The 25631-nt window shown below is 31.1% G+C and overlaps 4 protein-coding genes across 4 annotated transcripts; 1 reads left to right on the top strand and 3 right to left on the bottom strand.

The window, feature by feature from the left end:
- Positions 1 to 2146: 2146 nt before the first annotated feature.
- Positions 2147 to 2748, bottom strand: LOC137809379 (uncharacterized). Its single transcript, XM_068610503.1, has 2 exons — positions 2410 to 2748; positions 2147 to 2227 (listed from the first exon to the last, which is right to left on the bottom strand). Exons 1-2 carry the CDS (start codon positions 2746 to 2748, stop codon positions 2147 to 2149), a joined length of 420 nt encoding a protein of 139 aa, XP_068466604.1.
- Positions 2749 to 3719: 971 nt separating this feature from the next.
- Positions 3720 to 4810, bottom strand: LOC137809373 (uncharacterized). The gene is made up of 4 exons (XM_068610496.1): positions 4575 to 4810; positions 4303 to 4487; positions 3888 to 4216; positions 3720 to 3815 (listed from the first exon to the last, which is right to left on the bottom strand). The coding sequence occupies exons 1-4, from the start codon at positions 4808 to 4810 to the stop codon at positions 3720 to 3722; spliced, it is 846 nt and encodes a 281-aa protein (XP_068466597.1).
- Positions 4811 to 18040: 13230 nt separating this feature from the next.
- Positions 18041 to 20963, bottom strand: LOC137824223 (acid phosphatase 1-like). The gene is made up of 3 exons (XM_068629758.1): positions 20419 to 20963; positions 19826 to 20035; positions 18041 to 18336 (listed from the first exon to the last, which is right to left on the bottom strand). Exons 1-3 carry the CDS (start codon positions 20838 to 20840, stop codon positions 18159 to 18161), a joined length of 810 nt encoding a protein of 269 aa, XP_068485859.1. The 5' UTR covers positions 20841 to 20963; the 3' UTR covers positions 18041 to 18158.
- A 1429-nt stretch (positions 20964 to 22392) lies between these two features.
- Positions 22393 to 23103, top strand: LOC137809364 (uncharacterized). The gene has a single exon (XM_068610489.1). The coding sequence runs from the start codon at positions 22393 to 22395 to the stop codon at positions 23101 to 23103; it is 711 nt and encodes a 236-aa protein (XP_068466590.1).
- Positions 23104 to 25631: the final 2528 nt, after the last annotated feature.

Here is a 25631-nt window from a genome sequence, read left to right as displayed (position 1 = left end):
CTTTGTGTTTGTTACTTTTTATAGAAAATGTTTCTTCAGGAGGGAGAGAAATAATTTGTGAAATGGTAAAATAATAAGAAATAAGAATCATGCTAAAAAATTGTTAATATTTTAATAAAATATTGTGGAGATTAATAAATTATTTTAACTTAAAAAAGGAGTATGAAAACATGTAACAAAATAATAAAAGCAGATGAATAATCTTCCTAAAGAAAAAGTAATCAAATGGGCCCATCAATTATTGAATCATTACAAAATATGCTCTATTTATGAAAAGAAGATGAGAAACTTTATAAGACGTCTTAAAAATCACTAGACAATTTGCATGTGAGTCTAGCCTAATCCTACGACACATGTATCACATGTATATAGATACGTAAATAATTCTTGAATAAATACGAAGGTAACACGGCGGAAGATATTTGTAAGATTTGGACACTCCTCTTAAATGACATGTTGGTGTTGGACATATATATCGGTCATCGACATTAGTACGATATTCATAAAATATATATCGGTGAAGTGTCAAATTCAAAAATATTTGTTGAATTTTTTATAATTCTAACACAATTTTAAAAAAGAGAAATACATTAAATTTCTAAATATTCAAATTTATTGTATAAATTTTGATTATGATTATAAAAATAAGAAACAAACCATTTTGAACCAATAATGAAAAACATCTTTCTGCTTAAAAAACAATTAAAACATACTTATATACATAAATCTTTATTATCAATTTATATAATTCATAATTATAGAATATATATATATATATATATATATATTTATGTATTCGTGTTCTACATTTTAAAAATTATACATATATCTGTGTTCGTGTCGTATCAGTGTCCATGTTAGTATCTGTGTTATATAGTTCGTAAACATAGTTAATTAAACTCATTTATGAAATAGAATAAATAATAATATAGCATTTTGAAGAAAAAAAGGAGACATAATTCTCATTTAAAATTAAAAAATTGAAATCAAGTAGCATACCCACTTGTTATTGCTATATTTTAATGATATGTTTCATTGTTCACGGGATATTATCAACGTACATCAAGGAAATGTGTGATGACTAGTAATTATTTTACTTTATAATGTAATTAAATACTTTATTTTAATGTAAATGTTTTATAATAAAGAAATTTGATTATCACACTAACTTATTTATATATATATACTAATTTTATTTATTTTTAACATTTATTTAAATTAAGGTTGATTAAGCTTTTTTTATAAAAAAAAAATTAATTTAATTAAAAAAAATACTTCAAAAATATCTCAATCTTTATAAAAAAACCACCAACCCGTCCACCATACTTATCAAACAGAAAAAAAAAAAAAAAAACTCAAACTGCATAAAAAGAGATAAGCATGGGTACATGGCTTAGCTGGTTGCATTAAGGATTCCTACTTCCATCTTTACCCAATGCAATTCCATATTCCCTTCCAGCAAACCTATTTCTTCTTGATTAAGTTAACACTAATATTATTTTTTTTTATCAGTAATAAAAAATTAATAAATAGGAATCACGTTAGGAGTGGTCCAACCCTTATACATAGTTAACATTATCATTCTCCTTGCTAAAGCCGCCTACCAGAATCCAAAAAAAACATTAACGGATCATCCTCATACGGTCCAAAGGATTCAAAACCCAATTTGAGTAAGGAAAGGGATCTAGAATTTGCATAAATCCATGACCAAATCTTTACTTGCGCCAAAGCAAACACTTCTACCGCATCTGCCAGTCCCCTATTGAAGATGACAAAGTTCCTATGTTTCCAAATTTCGCTCACTACACCGACCCAAATTGTACCTCAAACAACGTCCTTCGAAGTAGAAATCTGACATCTCCTGAATTGAAAAAAGTTTGTCTTAGAATCCTTGTGAAATACAAACGGCACACCAAGCCATGTAAAGCAAAGACTTCAGACTTGTCAAGAAAAGTCACAAACGAAAAATAAATGACTGGAAGACTCTTTCTCCTTCCCACACAAACAACATAAAGAATTTTCAACCACCATCTTGAGTAAGGAAAGGGATCTAGAATTTGCATAAATCCATGACCAAATCTTTACTTGCGCCAAAGCAAACACTTCTACCGCATCTGCCAGTCCCCTATTGAAGATGACAAAGTTCCTATGTTTCCAAATTTCGCTCACTACACCGACCCAAATTGTACCTCAAACAACGTCCTTCGAAGTAGAAATCTGACATCTCCTGAATTGAAAAAAGTTTGTCTTAGAATCCTTGTGAAATACAAACGGCACACCAAGCCATGTAAAGCAAAGACTTCAGACTTGTCAAGAAAAGTCACAAACGAAAAATAAATGACTGGAAGACTCTTTCTCCTTCCCACACAAACAACATAAAGAATTTTCAACCACCACCCCACGCCTTACCAAGCTACCCCTGGTAGCAATCTTATTCTCCATCACCCTCCAAGCAATGAACAAAGCAGATGACAAGGCTTTACACCTCCACAACATGCTATAGACTGAAGAAAACTCTCCTACTCGGTCCCTCCTTAACTGAACATAGACAAAGTTAACTGTAAAAGATTGACATCCCCCAGCCTTCCAAACCCAATTATCCGCCTCTCCCAGGACCAACTTCACCTCTTGTAGTGACTGAACCAACTGCTCCACCAAAGACTTCTCCCAAACAAAAAAGGGTCTACGCCAGTCAAAATGCCACACCCAAACACCATTAGCCCAATACCCAAACTCAGCCACCATCATTGCCCGAATTGATAGAGAACAATCGCGGAAAAACTCCCTTCAGAGCACCGCAACTCAACCAACTATCCTCCCAGAAAGAAATCTCCTTACCATTACCAACATACCACTTGAACCCATCTTCAAAACTTCTTCCCCAACCCTCTGACGCTCACACCTCCTTCAAATCTTTCCACCAAAGAGAGCCCATCTTAAAATTACCTTCTCCTCTCAAACTTCTCCAACCTCCATATTTAGAAACAAAAATGTCCTTCCATAAACCTCCCTTATCCGTGCCCAACCTCCAAATCCACTTACCTAACAAAGCCAATTTAAACACCCTTAAGTCAATAATACCAAGACCCCCATCATCACGAGACTCACACACCTTATTCCAAGAGGCCCAGACAATCTTCCTCCCTTTGGAACCCCATCCCCACAGAAAATTCCTTTGTATCCGAATTAACTTATCAGCCACCACTAAAGGCAATCTGAATAATGACATGAAGAATAAAAAAATTGAAGAGAGAACATACTTGATCAAACAAACTGTCCCTGCCAACGATAAACATTTTCCTTTCCACCTTGAGAGTTTACCCTGAACTCTTTCTACCACCCCATTCCAAAAATCTCCACGCTTATGACACCCTCCTACCGGCAACCCCAAGTAGACAAAAGGAATTATCATCGCTTTGAAATTAAGAATAATCGCAAAACGCAGAAGCGAGCTCTGATCCAACCCCGTCCACTAATTCTACTTTTCAAGAAATTCACCTTAAGCCCAGAAGCAAGCTCGAAGCATATTAGGATTGCCTTAATATTGAAAACGCTTTTCGTATTAGCTTCACAGAAGAATAAAGTATCATCAACATATTGTAACATACTTACCTTCACTTTAGACCTTCTTACCTCCAAATTGTCTATCAACTTCTTCTCTTCTGCCATCCTAGACACCCCGACCAACCCTTCCGCTACTATAAGAAACAGAAACAGAGCTAGAGGATCACCTTGATAGAGTCCTTCCTAGGAGTAAACTCCCTAGTAGGACTACCATTCACAAGCATAGAGACAGAAGCAGATTCTAAGCAACACTTTATCCAACGTATCCATAGATCACAAAAACCCAACCTGTCTAACATATAATAAATAAACTCCCAACTTACCGAGTCATACGCCTTCTCATAATCAACTTTGAAGAAAACACAACTCTTCCTTTTTCTTTTGTATTCTTCCAACACCTCATTAGCAACTAGCACACTTTCCAACAAAACCCTTCCTTCAAGGAAAGCCGACTGTCTAATATCGATGACCTTGCTAATCACCTTTTTCAAGCGTAAGGACAATGCTTTTGAGATAATTTTATATAAGCATCTGACTAACAAAATTGGTCTAAACTCGCCGAATTTTTGAGGATTTTCTACTTTTGGAACAAGACATATGAAAGAAGCATTTGTACCTCTAGGCCAATTGCTCTTAGACGCAAAGTCTTTCACTGCGACAGCACATCCGTTTTTAGAATATCCCAATTTATGAAACCAAAATTAAATCGATCGGGACCAGGACTCTTTGAACTATCACAATTCCATACCGCTGCTCTAATTTCTTCTTCAGAGAAATCTCCAACCAATAACTCATTATCTTCTACTGAAATAGAATTGAACCTAACATTGTCCAACCTAACCTGACAATCTTCTTTCTTGGCAAACTTGTCCTCAAAGAAAACACAGACTTTGTCCTTGATCACATCCTTATCCTCACACCACCTACCGTCAACATACACCCCATGCAACTCATTCCTCGCCCTTCTTCACTTAACTGACGAGTGGAAGAACTTTGTATTAAGATCTCACTGTTTCAACCATTTTTCTCTTGCTTTTTGATGCATAACCGCCTCTTGTTTAAACTTAATATTATTAAGATCAGCTAATAGAAACCTTCTTTCCTCCCTTTCTGCCTCTTCTAAGCCTCTTTCATCATCTCGTGCATCTAACTCGTTAATCCTTTTTTGCAACTCCTCACTAGCAAGGTTGACATCCCCGAAGACCTCTTTGTTCCAGACTTTTAAATCCACTTTAAGTTTTTTCATTTTTTCTTTGAAAATGTAAATTCCTCTTCCTTGAACATCATAGCTGACCCATTTCAACCTCACAAAATCTTTAAATCTTCTTTCTCTTTAAATCGGCAAACACTTCTTTAAGCACAACTGCACAGTGGTCAGAGACAGATCTGTTTAGAACAAACTGTTGGCAACAAGGCCAAGCTTCGAGCCATTCCTTTGATACAAGAACCCTATCAATTCTGCTCTTCACCATTCCATTAGGCTTATACCAAGTAAACTTCCTTCCTATCAACGAAATATCCACCAACTATGACTTTTCAATAAAATCATTAAAGCCTTTTATTTCTCTAGAATAGTCTGACACCAAGATCAGACTCTTCCTCTCCTCTTGACGTCTAATTGAGTTAAAATCTCCAAGAACACTCTATGCCTTTGAAAGTTGGTTCAACCTATATTCGTTGATCTCATCCCATACCTCTTTCTTTTCCTGCAAAGTACCAGAGCAATAAACGTTCACAATTGTTACAAGTAACCCATTACCAACTTTCCACAAACCTTCCATAATAGTGAAATTCTTTCCATTAACAAAGCTAAACATCTGAAAAGACTTGTTACACCACATCGTAAGGACCCCACCAGCTCTATTAATCACTTTGTTTTCAATCCAATCAACTTCGTTATTCCCCCAAAGAAGACAAACTTTCTCCCTACTAAATTATGTACATTTCGTCTCTTGTAAACACAACATATCCACATGTTCCTTCCTAACCAGATCACTTAAATATTTTCCTTTCAAAGTGCCTCCTACCCCTCTAGCACTAATATTATAATTTGTATCTTTGTGTTAAATTAAGAATTGTGGATAAATTTTCCTTTAAAGTATAAAAGACACCAACTTTGGTGTGTGCATGGGATGATTATAAAATTGTATTTCATTAATTTTGTATTTCTTATTTATAAAATATTTTGTCTTTTATAAAAAAAATTATGATTTATCCATCTTTTGAAATATTAAACTCTAAGTGTTAGGAAAGACCCAATACTATAGACAGGCTTAAGCTCAATCACCTATTTAGATGATAGGATTTCTCTGAATAAAAAAAAAGAATTTGATAATCCTAGTTTTAGTAGTCTTAGTATTCCTTAAGCTTAGTTTTTAGTATAGGTAGTCGCTTTCTATCACTTTAAGTGTTTCCAGCTTTATGCTAACCCCCTAAAAATAGCCAAAGCATGAACTCCTTCACTCTCTTCAATCCATGATGTCTTACTTCACTTTTCTCATTTTGTGATCTTGTTAAGAAAGTGTTTTATACTTGGATCCATCGAGTGACTTACCTTTCTTTCCTCATGATCTTGTCAAGAAACAAGTATTGGAAGATTTTTTTTTTAGAGTAAGTTGTGGATATTTCTTGTTATATTAGATAAAAAATGGTGTAGAAAATCCTTTTAAGTTACTCATGTGTGTGAATATGTTTTAATATAAACTAAAATTTTTATCATACAAGGTAGCCAATACTATCTAGAACACATGTTGTAAGAATCAAAAGCAAAATTTGGTTTGGAAATAAGTATGGATAACAACTATTTGGAGTGTTAGGGAGCCTAGGAATAGAGTGGTGTTTAAAGAAAGAAGGGTAGATAGGGATGAATTGCTGAAAGCATAAATCTAGATGAAAAATAAAATTCTTGCTTTTTTCTTTCTCATCATTTGAGTGGATCTTGTGTCCAATATAGTGCCTTATAACTATTAGGTAATTCTAGTCTATATGGTTGTTTAAATATTTGGTGATGTATTTTTAAGCTTACTAGATGTATGTCTGATGTTATGTTTCCTTAACAAGACTTAATTGATTTCCCATTGGTGGGAAAGGTTCTGTGTGTGCTTGTGTAAGGAGTTAGTGGGATGAGAGATAAGGAAGGCAACAAATGTAACTAGAAGTTGTGAGTTTGTATCTTTGCAAATTTTGCTATCTTAGTTGCACATATCATCAACAAGATGCTATATCTATGTGGTACACTGTTTGGATTGATATTGTATGGTTAATTTGGATTGTTATTGCTATTGTGTTGTCAACTTAGGTCTCATAGAAATGAGAAAAATTTTCAAAAATCAGAAACCAGATGGTATTCAAATCTTTGCTTTGGTTCAGATAAAATCTTGGTATCGAAATTGATTATCACCTAGTTCGTAAAAAACTTAATACGGATCTCCTCAAACTGCTGCCCATTACTTTTGCCATGCAAGTTGCTAACATATTCACCAAGCCCCTTGCTTCCGCACAATTCTCTATTCTCAAATCCAAGCTGGGACTGACGAATATCTACTCCCCAGTTTGAGGGATGTTAACATATTTAGTTTTTATGTTTTAAGTTATTGTGCTTTGTTTGTTTGTTTTCTTTTTTTGCCCCAAATTTCCTTTTCTATTTCAGTTAGGTCTTATTCTTTTTCTTATATATACACCATGTATTTTACTCTCTAATACACAAGTGAATAAGAGTTTCTTTTGTATTTTTTTTTCTCTATTTTTTTCTCTTTTATGCTTGAGTCATTGTTTCCTTTTCATTTGCAATTAAGGTTCATTAGAACCTCCCTTTTTCCATTGCGATTACGTGCGCTCCATTGAAGCACCACATCAGGCAAGGAATATTCATCTTCATTGACTTTAATATGGTATGAGAGTTCTTCGAATGAAGAGTTTTGCAACGCTTCTCTCCCCCTTTGTTGTTCTTGGTTATATTTTCTTTTCTCTTTCAAAATCTTGATTGGGTTTCAAAATCTCTTATTCAATGTATAATGAAAATTCTAATCTTCATAGTTTTTACAGTAGTCGCACTATTACATGCAATTTATATAATAAATACGGTCATCCTGAGGTGAACTCCATGATTATATTACACATCTTAATTCTTATAAAAGGATTTCACTTAATTTATATACTTAATATCATTTCAAGTTTTAGTATCTATACGAAAAAATTATAAATTTTAGTTCATGATATGCATAAAACTTAAGTTTAAATCTATGATGCTGATGTTGGACAAAAATAAATACAAAAACAAAACATTGTAAGAATTAAAACTAATTAACATCTTTTTAATACATAGATTGAAACTTAAAAGAGAAAAGACGTTATAATCATTAGTTAAACTAAAGCATTTCATCAACTTCTGAATATTCTAAAATTATATGCTCAGCACTTCACTGGGAAAGGGACATGTGCTACATCAATAGATACGCGATCTTATTACAATTATAAATTTGCAAAATTATAAGAATGTGTTTCTGTTTCTTAGGGGAATGTATTTCCTATGTGATGTCATATTTAACATGTAAATATAATAATCTTAGGGAAATATGATATAGTCAAGGTATAATTAGCAAGAAAGCACAAATATTATTTCATTACTTGATTGGAATATAAAAGTTCAAACATTTTTATTAGCAAAATAATTAGTAAAGAGAAGGGACAATGATATAAACCCTAATTATTTTTTAAGGCGTTTACAAAAAGAATGATATAAATTAAATGGTACAACATGATCTTCGAGATTTAATTTTAAAATGTTATACATCTCTTAGTCAAATTGAAATAAAGTATTTATATTATTATCAATTTTTTATTGACAAAGAATCAAATAAATTAATTGGAGTATTTAAGAGTAAAAATTAATAATAACTTGTTTTCATAAAATCTTGTAACATATTTTTAATGAATATTATTTATTCTTAAATTATGAATCCAAATCATCATTTTTAATGATGATATTTTTACGAGTTCTTTATATATATATATATATATATATATATATATATATATATATATATATATATATATATATATATATAAAAGTTTCTTACATGAGAGTACTTTTAAGGAATTAATATCATTCGTATCCTGATATCATATACTAAGCATGAAATTTAATTTTTAAGTTCTTTAAAATATACCTATTAGTTTTACTTTCAAATTTATTTTAATTTAACAAATAACTAAAAAGAATTTCCCTACCATTTGTTTCATAAAAAATTCTAAGAACATACTAGATGGAAACCAAGTGTTTCGTGGTTTAAAAATGCTGAATCCCGTCTCAATCATCATTTGTCAGGACTATTCAGAGTAAGTTCCTTGGCTTGGACAGGACATTTAGTCCATGTCGCTATTCCGGGGTCCAGGGGGAATACGTTCGATGGAATAATTTATTAGGTATATTGCCGCATCCCGAAGGATTAGGTCCTATTATACCAATGAAATGATTCTCTATAAATACCTCCATAAGTAGCAAGACCAAGATACTCCTAACAAACAAAGAACTTTACCACTACAAGTATTAATACCAAAAAATTTAATCACGTTAAATTCCCTACCTTTTTTTTATACTTATCATATTCTTAATTTTGTTAGATACTTACTTATTATTTATATTTATTTTAAAATCAAATATGATGATAAATCAAATTTGTATGAGATGTCTATCGTTATGATATTATGAAGCTTGTATAGTCTAAAATAGTAAGCTTTTTAGTTAGTTAGACTGAGAAGTGTTGTGTAATAGTAAACTTTTTTAGTTAGTGTGAGAAGTCCACGGCTCGAGACATGGAATGTTTGTTGGAGTGATTGGTAACATGATTTATAAAATTTGTTACAATTATTTTTTATAAAGTGTGTATACATAGAGATCTTATGTAAATCATTGGCCCATTGTATGAGAAAGTAATTATAATATTAAATTTTTCTATGTTACTCTATAGAAACCTCTTGTATAGTTTTTTTTTCATAAAATAATATATATATATATATATATATATATGATAAACATTATATCTATCTAACATATTACTCTTTCGGTACATTCAATGGTTCTACATTACTTAAAAGTCTAGACTAATGACTATTTAAATATACATTCCTTTCTTAATCTTCTTGTGTGTCTTTTAAGGATAAAACTATGATAGAGGTCAAAAGTTAACGATATTTCTAATGTGATGATTGATTATAACAATATTTTCTTAATAGACTTGAGTTGAGAATATTGACATTATCTATAAGTAAGAATAAAAAAGGGATTCTAAAGATAAAAACTAGAATAGTGTTATTATTATTGTATGTTGATGATATCTTGATAATTAAAAAAATATTATTTCTAAAATTGAAATTATTATATTTTTCATCGACTAAGATAGACTCTAAATGGTTTTGATAGCCTATTGAAAAGTGGACTTTAAATCTAACTCAACCTCATACAACCGGTTTATTACATCCACTTATAAACTATAAAATGTTTTAATCTTTATTCGATGTGAGATTTTCAACTGAAATAAGGAGAATTTGAAAGGAAGAATCTTAGTTGCTAAGAAGATTTTACATATTGAGATTATGTGAATGAATAAGCAGAAACTTCTATACCAATCAGAGGAGACATGCCTCAACATGCATGTCTTGTGTTGTTATTAAAAAATATTATTATTAGTTGGGTATGCACAATCCACAAACTAAAGTATAAGTTTAGTTATTATTGAAAATTAATTAGTTAAAAATCTTCACGATGTGATTATTTAAATAAAGAATAATTATTCATGCTGTGCTGTTTTGATGTAAGCATATATGTAATACGTGTGTGTGGCCATTTTAAAAACAAATTATTGGCCAAATTAGTTTAAATGAGTGAGATCCTAATCGTCATCTTTAATCTATTTTAAATAAATTAATTAAAAATTAACGATCTCGATCTTTGGATCTTGTGAACTTAAAGATCGCATTATATTTATTTGGTCAAAAACATATATTCATCACAGAACCTTCTAAAAGTATTTTTTATAGTATCAAAATATTTGAAGAATACGTACATTTGGGACGTATCAGATTCAGATCTTATGACAACTTTATTATTATTCTTCTTATTATTATTCATTGAAGTCAAAATAATTTAAATAGTGTACAGTTACAACTAATCGAGTTGCATTTCCCTGATATTAGATCATGCCATTTTAATATTTTACATTAAAGTATATTTTTCTTTAATTTATTATTAATAAACTTCTCTCTAATCTTTGATAATTTCTCAAATTTAAGTTAATTTTATTCTTTTGGAATAGGGATTGTTTTTTAATTTTTAACACAAATTTAAATGACATTTTATTTATTGAAGACGTAAGATTTATTCTACTACATTCATTTAGATAAAAAATATAAACCTAATGAGTGTTTATATAATCGAGGGGACTTTGATAACTTAAAAAATAAATTTTAAAGTATAATTAAAATGACATTTAAGTATTTTATTATTAAAGTAAAAATATATATATAAATATAAAATTAGTTATTCAATATTTATTTTAAAATAATTACTATATTTATAAAAAGATTTTTTTTACTCCGTCTTTTCTATATATTTCTAATCTCATTCTTACAATTGAGATCATCTTTAGACTCCTGACAATGAGTAGAGTAAGATTGTGTGATCAGAATTTTAATCAGAGTAATTTCAATTCTATTCATTTTTTCTTTGAGTTAGTTTTGAGTTTTCATATTTACCTCAAAGTCCTAGTGATATGTTTGGATCATTTATCAGGATTGTGTTGAGTAGGTTAGACTATACATGCTCTCTATATAAGTTGGAACTCTTTGTGAGTACATCTACTTCTAATCACATAAGGTAATCTAGTTTTACCTTTCAATAAAACCTTATGTTAGATGATTTGGATGTGAATGTGACATGATGACAAGTTCCAAATTTCTCTTGCAAGGTTTGTCGCTAATTAAAATAGATGTTGATTAATTGATATTGGTTTTGAAAATATAGAGATAGTTTGGTAATTTAAATATTAAGTCTGATGTTGAAAGGATTTTTGAATGTTATTGAGTTATGTTATGAATTGCTTGATGTGTAAATAATAATGTGTGCGTGTGTGTGTTGGTGTGTATGTGCGTGTGTGTGTGCGGGTGTATGCGTGTGTGTGTGTGCGTGTCTGAGTGTGTGTATCTGTTATCATTTAAATTGAATGAAAGTAAAAATCAAAATTTGAGTAAGATAGTATGCAAGGGAATTTTTACTCAAGCAAAAATAGTACTCGAACTAACCCTGGTCTTAGCCTCATTTTGATTAAAGCGAGACCATTTTTGCTCAAGCTAAAAAAAACTTTTTCTAATTTTGTTTGTTTAGTTATTGTGTAATGGTTTTTTGTTAATTTATAATGAATGTTTATTTATATATATAATTAAAAATTAAATATTTGATCTTCAATAAGTGATGATGTGTGAAATGAATGATGAATCAAGTGAAAGTATGATTAAGACATAATATTTTTAGGAAAGGAAATAAAGTATTGAGATGTTTAGAATAGTGTATTGATTTTGGGAATTTTTTATAGGGACAATCCCGAGTTTACTATAGTATATTGGAATCATATAGATAAAGATTATTAGGTAGTGAGAGTCGAAGAATGTTCATAAACTAAGTCTGAGGTTTGCAAAATACATATCACATAAATTAAACCATGTCATATTGGTTTCATGGATCCATGTGTATAAGTAGATGTGTGGATTTCAAAGTGGGAATAGTATAACAAGTGCAAGTCTCTGAGTCTAATTTCAATACACAGAGTCAAGTGTCCATGTATGGATGTTAGTGGATTTTTTGCATGCATGATGTTGAACATAAGATATTTGTAGACACTTAGTTGTTTAGTACATAGAAATGGATGAAATATGATGTTCACAAATTTATGATTGTATTCATTGAATTGGATGAAGTGTGTTGATTAATGTGTTGTGATGGTATCATGTGATATAAAAATTGGAAATAGACACCGATTATTGAGTAATGTGTTTGGTGTGAATTATGATATATGAGAACATTTTTTTAATAATGATCCGTTATAGAATTATATTGAAAGTTTTAAAAATATTAACTTATTTTGTTTTCTTCTAAACTTGGGTTGATTGTATTTTATACAAAAATAGAAGCTACAAGTCACCATTGAGGAATTGAGAAGTTAGTATAGAAATAGAAGCTACAAGTGAGGAATTGAGAAGTTAGGTAGAAAATAGGGAATTTTTTTTGTTTTTTGGTATATATATATATATATATATATATTATAAATTCCAATAAAAAAGATACTATTTTGTAATATGATATTATGAGCATATTATCACTACAAGAAAATCATCTAATAGAAACCAAATTTTTAGATACCAAAATAATTAGTTGCAATAGTAACTAAATTAGAGACCATTTTAGGAACTAAAAAAAAATGGTTTCTAAATTAGTTTTTATTATTGTTAAATGGTTTCTAATCTAATTAGCAACCAAGGTTTTAACTACCAATTATTTAGATTCTAAATCTGGTAGCAAAAACTTTGGTTTCTAATTAGATACCAATTTAGAAATCATTTAACAATAATAGAAACGAATTTAGAAACCAAAAATTTATTTAGTCCCTAAAATGGTTTCTAATTTAGTCACTATAACAACTAATTATTTTTTGCTTCTGAAATTGGTTTCTATTTCATGAATTTCTTGTAGTGTATATACTTATATATTAAATTCTTAAGTATAATTTTTTAAATATTATATATGCCCTAATTTTTTAAAATATTATTTTATTTTATTTATAACTACTCATTATTTGAATATTAGTCGGTTTTCATATTTTTAATGTTATTAATTGAATGGAATATATTTTTATGTCCTAAATCAATTAGAAATATAGTTCTTAGTCATACTCCAAAATTAAAAATTATCATTATTTAAAAAAATGCTAACTTAATCTGAAGTTAAAGGAAAAATAAATAAATTTTGTAACAAGATAAAAGATTAAACACATGTCAGTAAAAAAATAAAAAATAAAAAAATATTTTTATGTTAGTTTAGGTTTGAACAATCTTTAATATTTAACTATAATTGATACTAAATCAATAAGTTGACTAAAAATATTAAACAATAATAAAATACAATTTAAAAACAGTAAAATACATTTTTTAAACACAAAAATATTTTAATAATAATAATGACGATGATAAGTCTGTGTAAATAGTATTTTTACGTCGTTATTAAATTATGTCACATCAAATATAAATGCACTACAATGGGGATAAGCACTTACGAATAAAACAAAAAACAAATATTAAATATTATATAGCTAGAGTAGTGAAATTCAAAGTAGAAAATAGAAGTAGGTATAGATAATCCTTATTGCGGGTAGGTTTTATGTCTCTTACTTTTTCTTTATAATTACATTTTTTTACTTTAATATTTCGACATTATTTATAATATAATATGGTTATATAAAATAGACAAACACATGTTTTTATTAAATATAAATATTAAATTTTATAATTAAATTGAATAAATTCATATTTTCTTTACATATTTCTATCATGTCGTATTAAAAACATTAAATTCAGAAAATAAAAATAATTAATCATTATATTGATTAAAAAAGTTTAGTATCTAAAATATTTTTATTATTAATAAAAATTTATAAAATTATTTTTAATTGATTAATTAACAAAATTTTAACTATTAAAAAATTATATTCTAAATTAATTTTTAAAAATTAATAGAAATTAATTAAAATATAAAGTAATAACTAAAATTTTAATAAATAAAAAATAGAAACTAATTTATAAATTTTTATTAATAATAAAAATTATTTTAAATATCAATCATTTTTAATTTATAAAAAATAACTAATCGATAGTTAATGAGATATCAAACTATTTAGGTAAAATAATTTAAATATCAATAATTTTTTAATTTTTAAAATAATATCTAATTTAGTTAAGCCACTAATTAATTTTTATTTTAAAAGCATAATTTTTGTTTAATATTTTTCTAAATAGTGATGTTTAGTTTTGAACATAATAACTTCAAATCTAGTTTTCTAAATCATTTAGTGATTGAAATAAACACTTAAAAAGTTATTAGTGATTATACACATATTCCAAACTTAAATGCAGCAATATATATATAATCTAAACTTATAATTTGTGATTAGTTAATATAATCAAATTAAATATAGTTTTAATGAATTAAAGTTTATTTTTTACATATTATAAGATAAGATAAAATCATTAAATCATATATATATTTCTTAGGGTTGTTGAGTATATTGAAGAAAGAAGACAATACAATCAAAGTTGGAAAGATTTGTCTCAAGTTGATAAGAATATAAAAATTCAGCATGCATTTGCTCCTACTTATATCTTAATTATAATTCTTCTACGCAGACACGTGTTTCTTCATAATATTTTACATAAAAAAATATTTAATTTTTTAGTTCCTAGTTATCTATCTAGGATATGAAGGTGGAGTTCCCTTATGAAGAGTTCATGAATGGAGATAAACAAAATGAACAAATGTGTGTAATTATAAAAAGAAGAACAAGAAACATGATAAGACAAAATACTTTTACTCCCAAAAATAGTGAAAAAAAACTTTGAAATTTTATCAAAGATGTGTTAAGCAACATGGATTTCTAACTCCCAATACTTGATTTAATAAACAAATTATTCTAATTGTTGGATAAACATTTGTGATGTAATAATTTATTCGATTATATATTAATCTTTTGTATATGATAGATTGTCCTAGAATCAAGTGAAAAAAAGAGTTATTAAGAAAAGAAAATAGTACACTCTCACATGATAAATACATATAACTTGTATTGAAAAAACAAATTTTAATAACTATTAAAATGGGGTTGATTCTCCCGCACCCAATCAAATTAGATCTATATCCAATTGTGTTTGTGAAAGTACCGAATTGTCCTTAATGAAAATGAAATTAGAGTCAAGTGATTTCTACACCCAATCACACCTCCAAGGGTTTCTCCCATTCTGCACCCATCATTCTCCCATTCTGCACCCAACGTTCCCCTATTCTCGCATCCAATCACACATCGAAGAGTTTCGTTTCCCCATTGTCGCACCCAACTCGCATCCTCGCACCCAACAGCGAAAACCAACCCAGGAGTGCTGCGTGAGGCATCATCTGTGAGGACAACGACGGTGAAGGAAGGCACCGGAGAAGACAAGGTGAGTTTTAACATGCGTATGCGTTGTGGATTGTTTTAGGTGGAATTGATTTTTGACTTGCGAATGTTTTGATGCGGCTCGTAGTGGTGTGTTGCGGATGACTTCTCTGCGGCTCAAATCATCACCAACTCAAACCAAGTTTCTCTGCACCACACCCTACACGCTTTTTCAAAATAAAGATGACAAGGGTACAATAGAGTTTTAGAAAGTTCGTGGGTGCCACTCACAATTGATTGGGTGGAGGAATAAATTACCTTAAAATGGGTGCAAAGACACACTCCAAATACAAAACCTTTTACAAATATTTAGATTAAAAAAAACAATGCATTTCCTGGTTTTCCAAATATTCGGGAGCTTGATCATTTTGGTTGGCTATTGATTTCCGAGCCCAATAAACTTTGGGTGCCGCTTCCTTGAACTTATATAGAGACAATTTCTTTTTCCACCTTCATAGTTTGTTTTAGCACCCCATATTTTAAATCAAAATTGTTCGTTTTGAATTTTAAAATTTTGAATACAAATTTAGTATTCTAACTCTATAATTCAAAATAAAAAAATTTATATTTTAAATTGTAAAATTTGAAATAAAATATTTGTATTTTGAATTGTAAATCTAAAATACAAATTTGTATTTAAAATTGTAAAATTCTAAACTATACTTTCCAAATTTTACAATTCAAAATACAATTTTATGCTCGTAGAAAATACTTATATAATTCAAAATATAATAATTTTATATTCAGATTTGTAGAGTTCTCAAAAATATTTTACATTCTACAATTCGAAAAAGTAAATTAGACTTTTTACAAAAAGTATGGAAATGTAAAAAGAAAGTATGGAGGTGCAGGAAGAAAACGTCATCTATACATGTGTAATGGATCTCAAACCATTCCAGTTAAGTGTAACTTTTTATGTGGAGGTAGAAAACTTAAGAGATTAAATTAGAATTATTCATTTGATTTCATTTGTTTGGATAAGATAATTTAAATTATATATTTTTTAATTACTATTAAATGCAAATTATTTTAATATTATATAGTATTGTTGGAACTAGGTCAAAGTTATTTTTGGATTATTTTTAAAGTAATATTATTTAAAAAAAATCTTTAACTAATATCAATAAAAAGTAACTCAAATTAATATTAACAAAAATGAACATCACTGTTGTTATATAAGAAAATTTCCATTAACCTCGTTAAAAAATAATATTAACCAACGTCTTTGAAAAATAACCACAATAATGATTGATAGTTACCACAAATTCCACATTAAAAAAAAAACAAATTCCACATTAAAGAAATCTCGTTTGTCATTAGTTGAAAAAACAAGTCAACATCAGCTGAAATCCCTTCTTTATATCTTCAAGTTTATTGGGACTCTGAAAATGCCCAAGATTCTTGTACAAGCAGTTATTATATTTGATTGCAAACAAACAAGTAACTTTTGCCAATTATTTATCAAAGTTTGAGTTCTCTAAGGATCAGCTAGCTCTATGTATCTCTTCAACAAGACATTTCCAAATTGGATTCCAAAGTTGTGGTTAAAATAGTATCATTAAATTGGATTCCAACATTGTCTTTGAATGTGGTTGCAGACTTGAGGTTTTTGATCCTGAAAACTTTCTGAGAAATTTAACCATTGGGTGAAGAATGGTGTAGCTTCAGCCATAGAATCCAGTTTAAAGTTCTATGAAAGATGTTCTGAATCTAGGATTTAAAGTTATTCTGCTCATTGAGGGAGTGAAAGACACATGAGTATTACTTACTATTGATAATTTGGTTAATGTTGGGTTTAAAGAATGGGACCAACTGTAACTATTGAAACATATTTGCTAGTCTTATGTGGAAAGATTGAAATCAATGGATTGATTGTATTGTAAAAGAATTGTTTAAACTAACAAAATAAGGCACATTTGGCAGTCCAATTCCAAACATTACATATGCAAACAGTTTGTTGGAAAAACAAAATCTAATTCAGTAAAGTATTAATCTCTGTATGGAATATAATATATTATTAAGATACCAAATTCTTCCAAGAGGTGAACCAAGATTTCTTGATTTTCAAGGAATTGAATATGTAATTGAAGGCTATACCAAGTGATAGTTTATAATCATTTGTATTATTAGCTTGTGTGTTTCTCAGGTTTTAAATATTTAGATTCTGTTTTAAATTGAGAAGCACGCTATAGTGTATTAACACAAATATTATGACTATTCAATACAAGTTTAATTGAGTCGGAGTGTATGAATTATTTGCAATGATATTGAGCATATGAATTGAGTCAGTCTCGTTATGTACAGAGTTCAGATAGCAGTTATTCGCAAATAAATGAGGGTGTACTAAGAGATGTAATACATGGGATTTGGAAGCTTGAAGGATCGAACAGATAGTGAAGAACCTATCAAATCGCTCCACTGGTCACCAGAGTTCCCAAGAATCCTGTATCCATCTTTCTCCATCTCACTCCTCTTCTCTGATTTGAAGACTACAGCACGTTTCCCTTGATCATCTGAGCTTCTGAACATTGTAAAATAACAGATTCAAATTCAGCATAAATAAAAGTGACATAGCTTCAGATGCAAAATAGGAGCACGATGACCTTAAAACTGCACACGATTATATGTACATAGAAAACTTCTCAGGTAGAAGCTTTTACTTTTACCTTGCAGATGCACAGAAGTTGCAGAAAAGGAACAGTGAAAGCAAGGTGTGAATAGACATAGTAACAACAAGTCAAAATTAATGACATAATATGATAACAGAAAAGATGTTAGAATATTTGAATATAAACAAACATAAAAAAAAGGCTACAACTAGGTATTCATTAGTATAATTGCTATTGCCACTGTCAAGATATGAACAAGACTCTAGAATACGTGTGGACTGTGATGTAATTGTTACTGGGAACAGACAACCATCAATTACATTACATTGTGTACCCTATAAACTGTCTACATTATATAGAACCATGATGGGGAGTTTGGGGCATCTAATCTCCATTTCCAATCGTTTGTTAACAGTGTAAATTAATCGAATGCTATGATTAAGATTTAATTAAAATATAGTCATCCAACCTACTCTATATAGAGGTACAAAACAAAGAACATATATTAAAGGCATATGATTCAAATAAAAAGGAAAATGAGGAGCATTTATCATGAAATGCTGAAGAGAAAATGAAACACAAGACTTGCCACATTTGTGGTCATTCACTTTATAACAAGTTTAATAGATGAAATTAACAGCTTCAAAACTTATAATGCTTTCTAACATATACAAGATTTGTACTGTAAGCATCCTGGCCCAAAAATATAATATGTACGAAAACACAAATAGGCAGAGAAAAAATGGATAATATGACTAGGAGACAATTTGTTTTACTTAAAACGATAGAGACTATCAATTAATTAATAAATTTTAACATTGATAAGATATTAAGAAGACAAACATATCATCATCTAACTCAAAAACAATAGCAATAAAATAGTTTTCTGTAATGCTATCTAACAACAGCATCTAGTCATTAACAAGATATGCCAATATTGATGCTGACATGATATTCTCAAATGAACTCAAGACAAAAACTATACGACCTTATCATGTGCTCTTCGTGACTCATTAAATTTTTCTATGATAGAACCGTAGAAGTACTTCAACTGTAGGTTGCTAATGAGCCAAAATCATTTTATAAAACTAAATTATGTTCATCTATCGCCATTAACTAGGCTAGGCTGCTTGAAATCTATATGCAAGCTCAATTTGAAGTTTAGAACATTGTTAATAAGGTTTCTTCCTCCATTTTGAGGAACCTTTTAGTCATGATGACAGATTGACACCTGAGGCTTTCTAAATTTTGACCACCCGGCTTGAATGAAAGATTCAAAATACTTAAAAACTAATGGCACAACATACTAAAAGATTCCAATCTTTTCACATTTATTTAATCTATTGAATAAATATACAACATTTTATGTCTTAAGGTTAGCAAATATGTTTCGGGAATTACCTTAATATGAGATGGTCCCATTCCTTAAAACCAGCATTGATCAAATTATCAACTGTAACACTCCTGTGTCTCTCACTTCGCCCAGTGAGCAAAATCACCTTGAACCCCAGCTTCAGAACATCTTCATATAGTTTTAGACTGGGTTGTAATGATGGAGCTACACCTTCCTCTACCCAATCGTTGAATTTCTCATGGTCAAAAATCTCAAGTCTGCAAGCACATTCAAACACGAGAAATGTGAACAAGACATTGTAAACATTTTGTCCAACTAACAGAGAAAAAAAAAATGAAAATCAGATATTAAGTCTATATTAACAGAAACACACACAAGAAAAGAAAATTGAAAAATGAAAACCACAAATTAAAATTGATTTATGCATAAATTAAAAATCAATTTTTAAAAAAAGTTTACTGAAAACAGTTTATCACAAGCTAATAAACTAATTCTAAACCACCTTCAATTTTTTTCTTATTAAAAAAAATTAATATTAACAAAGAAATTTATCCAAAACCTGATATCATATCCACAAAATCCAATTTACCTACTTTTTTTTACTTTAAAGTAAAACTAAACCAAAATGCACAACCATTACCCATATCCATGTGCGGCATAATAGGGGAGATTGGAGAGCAACGTCTCATCAATGTCGAAAATCCACGCGTCTTTGCCATCGTCACTGAGTTTCACACTCTTGGCAAACTCTTCTGCCTCCTTGGACACCATTTCCAGATCCACCAAGTACCCTTTCCCTGTCATGTACTCCTTCACGTAATCCGCGCACTCCTCCGGCACCGTCCTCCACGCGCCCAGGTTGTTCGCCTCCCCAGCCACGCGCCACGCGCCACATCGCAGGCGGACCTCCTCTGACATCTCCGCCACCCCCGCGTACTCCACTATCAGCGGCCGCGGAAACACGCGGTGCTGGTGCGCACTCGGAGAATCGGAATCGGAGAAGGAAAAGGAGAAGAGGGAAAATACGAAGAAAATCCGAAGCAACGGAAATGGAATCGCCATGTTGTAGGAAAAATGGAGAGAAAAAGAATGAGATAAGGAAACAAAGGGAAAATCAGAGAATGAAAATGAAGAGAAAAGAACAAGAAGAAGAAAATGGAGAAGGACGCATACATATATATGCGTTTCTGAGAGGAACAGTGACGTGTGCAGAGAAACTTAACGACGTGACGTGAGGGTTTAAGTTGGGGTTGGAAAGTGACGGAGTTTTGGAATATTCCGTCCATTTGGGCGGCAGAAAACGTGAATGGGTTGGTGAGAGAGGGTTGGACGGTAGATGACGTGGACTTAGGTGGGACCCACTGGGAGGTATCACGAGTTTCTCATTCGTTCACATATTCTTTTTGTTATAAAATAATATCTTATTTAATACTAAATTTTACTGCTACATTGTCTTTAAAATTTAAATCATAATATATAAATAAACATAATGTCACAAATAATAAAAACACAAACCAGGGGAAAAAGTGTGTTACTAATAACTAATCTCTAATGTCACAGGAAATCATTAATAAATACTTTCTTTTGCTTTTATGTTTTTTTATTTATATAAAAATATAAAATGTTGTTTAAATATTTGATCTTAGTTTTATTTAAACTAAAGACAAGTTAATAGCTAAAGAGGTTTCTTTAAAATATGTATTAACATTTTTTGAAAATTTAATTAAATATATATATTAGCTGTTTAAAAAGTTTTTATATTTCAATTAATTATAGCGAGTCATATAATTTAACAAGTTAAAATTTTCTTAAGCTATGTTATTAATTAATTAAAATAGGTTGACAAAACTTGGTGGACAAGAAATTGTACTACCTTGTTTAGTTCTGTGAAAGTTGAAGTTTTAAAAAGCGATCACGTTTAAAGTTTTATAATAAATAATTAAGTGGTTGAGTTTGAACACATCCCTTAGTTGACTAAAGGTTTACATTTTCTTACAGTTTTAAATCGAATTTAAGTAGTGAAGTTATCTATCAGAACTCAGAACGTATTTCTCTTTCGCAGATAGTTTCCCTGAATCATGTGGTGGCTCTCGCGGTGGTTTTCTTGATGATTCAGACGGCGACGGTCATCGTGGTGGTGACAAGTTTCTGGCTACCACCGGAGAGGGAATGTCACGTCTTTTTAGTTTTATAAATTAAATAATAAAATAAATGTAAAGTGAAATATGATGTTTAATACGGAAAGCATTTATATATTAATTAATTATGTGTAATACTTCCACCCTGTTTTTAGTGTTAAGATTATAGACGTTGGGTTTTTACCATTAAGTCAACAATAAATACCTATTATTATGGGATTTAATTCAGTTTTACAGTTTTAGGATTTGATTAGTCATGACCAGTTTTGTTACTATTACTAGTGGGTAGTTATAATATTGTTTAAGCTATTATGTAAAGGCTATATAATAGCCATTTATTATTCAATAAAAGTCAGCACTTTCTCTTATTATATCCACTCTAAAAAGGGTTTCTCTGTTTTTTAACATTTGGTATCAGAGCTCCATTACGGGGCCTGATTAAACCTAGAAGCAGTAGTCTTCTACGAGAGAAAATCATGTCAGAAAATTCATTTGTGCAACCAGCAGTTCCGAAATTTGATGGGCATTATGATCATTGGGCAATGCTCATGGAAAATTTTATGCGTTCTAAAGAGTACTGGGGCGTGGTTGAAAATGAGGTTCCTACAACAGCAGAAGGTGTTGGCCTCACAGATGCCCAAAGAAAACACATTGACGATCAGAAGTTGAAAGATTTGAAAGCAAAGAACTATCTATTTCAAGCATTAGATCGTTCTATCTTGGAGACGATCATTCATAAGGATACAACAAAGAACATATGGGATTCTTTGAAGCAAAAATGTCAAGGTTCATCCCGGGTTAAGCGTGCACACTTACAAGCTCTTCGAAAGGAGTTTGAAATTCTTCACATGAAGGATGGAGAATCCGTGAATGAGTATTTTGCTCGGACCCTTACCATAGCCAACAAGATGAAAGTAAATGGTAAGAAGAAGGGGGACGTTGCTGTAGTTGAAAAGATTTTAAGATCCTTGACTCCCAAATTTGATTATGTTGTGTGTTCCATTGAGGAGTTTAAGGATACTGACACCTTGACCATTGACGAGTTGCAAAGCAGCCTACTCGTGCATGAACAACGCATGAGTTATCATATAGAAGAAGAACATGCTTTGAAGATTACTTACGCAACACAATCTGGAGGAAGGGGTCGAGGTCGTGGCAGAGGAAGAGGACGAGGACGAGGTAGATAAAGCCTCGACAAGGCCACAGTAGAGTGCTATCATTGTCACAAGCTAGGCCATTTTCAATGGGAATGTCCAAACAAGGAGGAGGCCAACTATGCAGAAACTGAAGATGCAATGTTACTGATGGCTTACATGGATATGAATAAAGCCCATACAACAGATGTGTGGTTTCTTGACTCAGGGTGCAGTAATCATATGTGTGGGAAGAAGGAATATTTCTCAGATTTTGATGAAAGTTTCAGAGAATCAATGAAGCTGGGTAACAACACAAGCATGGTCGTATTAGGTAAGGGTAATATACGACTTCAAGTAAATGGAATAGCACAGATAATTACAGGGGTATTCTATGTTCCAGAACTGAAGAACAATTTGTTGAGTATTGGGCAATTACAAGAAAAAGGGCTTACAATTTTGTTTCAAAACGAAAAATGTAAGGTGTTTCACAGTGTGAGAGAGGCTTAATCATGGAGACCAAGATGACTTCAAATCGAATGTTTATACTCCATGCTATATCACAACCTATAGCATCTACTTGTTTTAATACAATTACAGAAGATATGGGGCAACTTTGGCACTGTAGATATGGCCACTTGAGCTTTAAAGGCTTGAATACTCTACAACAGAAGAAGATGGTGAATGGATTACCACAACTTAAGTCTTCCTCAAGACTTTGTAAAGATTGCCTGGTGGGTAAGCAACAACGACACTCATTTCCAAGGAAGAGCACCTAGCGAGCTTCACAACTTCTCCAATTGGTGCATGCTGACATTTGTGGACCGATCACACCCATTTCTAACAGCAAAAAACGGTATTTGATTACTTTCACTGATGATTTTAGTAGAAAAACATGGGTCTATTTTTTAATAGAGAAATCAGAAGCCTTTGCTGTTTTTAAAAATTTTAAGGCTCATGTTGAGAAGGAAACAAACTCATTTATTAAAGCCTTGCGTACTGATCGAGGAGGAGAGTTTACATCACAAGAATTCAATAACTTTTGTGAAGTAAATGGTATTCGCAGACAATTGACAGCTGCTTACACACCACAACAGAACAGAGTTGCGGAACGAAAGAATAGAACTATTATGAATATGGTTCGTAGTATGATTTCTGCAAAGAAACTTCCAAAGAGTTTTTGGCCTGAAGCAGTCAACTGGACCGTGCATGTATTGAATTGCAGCCCAACATTGGCTGTTAAAAATAAAACCCCAGAAGAAGCTTGGAGTGGAGTTAAGCCTTCCGTGGAGCCTTTTAGAGTTTTTGGTTGTATTGCTCATGTTCATGTGCCTAACAGTAATAGAACCAAGCTAGATGATAAGAGCTTAAGTTGTGTTTTATAGGGAGTTAGTGAAGAATCAAAGGCTTATCGACTTTATGATCCAACTTCTCAAAGGATCATTATAAGTCGAGATGTTGTATTCGAGGAAGACATGAATTGGGATTGGGATAAGATCTATGAAGGATCCATTATGTGTGAATTGGAATGGGGTGATGGTGAGGAGGATACAGTTGCATTTGATGAAAATGAAGAGGGGAGTGAATCTGATCTTGAAGCTAATATAGAAGGGGAGAACTTTTCCTCTGAATCTTTGGCGGACATTTGCTCTCCTAGCTCAACTGAAGAAAGGAATAGAAGACCACCAGTCTGGATGAGAGACTATACAACAGGGGAAGGTCTTTCTGAAGAAGATAATGAAGCTCATTTAGCCATACATGCAGGTATTGATCCTATTCACTATGAAGATGCCTTGAAAAGTGAGAAATGGAGGCACGCCATGGATCTGGAAATAGAAGCAATAAACAAAAATGGCACATGGGAATTGACGGAATTACCCGAAGGAGGAAAGAAGGTTGGAGTAAAATGGATCTATAAGACTAAATTCAATGAAAATGGAGATGTCGACAAATGCAAGGCCAGGGTTGTAGCAAAGGGGTATACCCAACAACATGGGGTAGACTATACTGAAGTATTTGCACCTGTGGCACGTATGGAGACAATTCGTTTGGTAGTAGCTCAAAAAGGATGGTCCATCCACCAGCTAGACGTAAAATCTGCATTTTTACATGGAGAGTTAAATGAAGAGGTCTTTGTGGAGCAACCCTGCGGTTATGTGCAAAAGGGACATGAACATAAGGTTTACAAATTAAAAAAGGCACTCTACGGACATAAGCAAGCCCCACGTGCTTGGTATAGCCGTATAGAAGCCTATTTCATGAAGGAAGGTTTTGAGAAGTATTTTAAAGCTTCCATGAAGCATGAGTTTGATATGGCAGATCTTGGTAAGATGAGGTATTTTCTTGGTCTTGAAGTCCTGCAAAGATCTGATGGGGTTTTTATTAGTCAGAAGAAGTATGCATTGGAGGTGCTAAAACGGTTTGGAATGGAGAACAGTAACTCTGTTCATAATCCTATTGTTCCTGGCTATAAACTCATGAAAGATGAAGATGGATTAAAGGTGGACAAGACTTACTATAAACAGGTTGTGGGTAGTCTCATGTACCTCACAGCAACTCGACCAGACATGATGTTTGTGGTA

This window comes from Phaseolus vulgaris, chromosome 11, assembly GCF_000499845.2.
Source record: "Phaseolus vulgaris cultivar G19833 chromosome 11, P. vulgaris v2.0, whole genome shotgun sequence".
Lineage (NCBI taxonomy): Eukaryota > Viridiplantae > Streptophyta > Magnoliopsida > Fabales > Fabaceae > Phaseolus > Phaseolus vulgaris.
Note: the sequence above shows the minus strand (reverse complement) of the source record. Positions and strands in the feature narration are given on the sequence as shown.

Coding starts and splice junctions, on each gene's coding strand:
- LOC137809379 (XM_068610503.1), bottom strand. CDS start 2,748: ATGATGGTGGCTGAGTTTGGGTATTGGGCTAATGGTGTTTGGGTGTGG. Junction 2,228..2,409: donor TTGCTACCAGGGGTAGCTTG/GTAAGGCGTGGG, acceptor TTTTCAATTCAG/GAGATGTCAGATTTCTACTT.
- LOC137809373 (XM_068610496.1), bottom strand. CDS start 4,810: ATGAAAAAACTTAAAGTGGATTTAAAAGTCTGGAACAAAGAGGTCTTC. Junction 4,488..4,574: donor AGAGAAAAATGGTTGAAACA/GTGAGATCTTAA, acceptor TGTTGACGGTAG/GTGGTGTGAGGATAAGGATG. Junction 3,816..3,887: donor ATGAGAAGGCGTATGACTCG/GTAAGTTGGGAG, acceptor CGTTGGATAAAG/TGTTGCTTAGAATCTGCTTC.
- LOC137824223 (XM_068629758.1), bottom strand. CDS start 20,840: ATGGCGATTCCATTTCCGTTGCTTCGGATTTTCTTCGTATTTTCCCTC. Junction 20,036..20,418: donor TATGCCGCACATGGATATGG/GTAATGGTTGTG, acceptor ATGTGCTTGCAG/ACTTGAGATTTTTGACCATG. Junction 18,337..19,825: donor TGGGACCATCTCATATTAAG/GTAATTCCCGAA, acceptor TACAATGTTCAG/AAGCTCAGATGATCAAGGGA.
- LOC137809364 (XM_068610489.1), top strand. CDS start 22,393: ATGTCAGAAAATTCATTTGTGCAACCAGCAGTTCCGAAATTTGATGGG.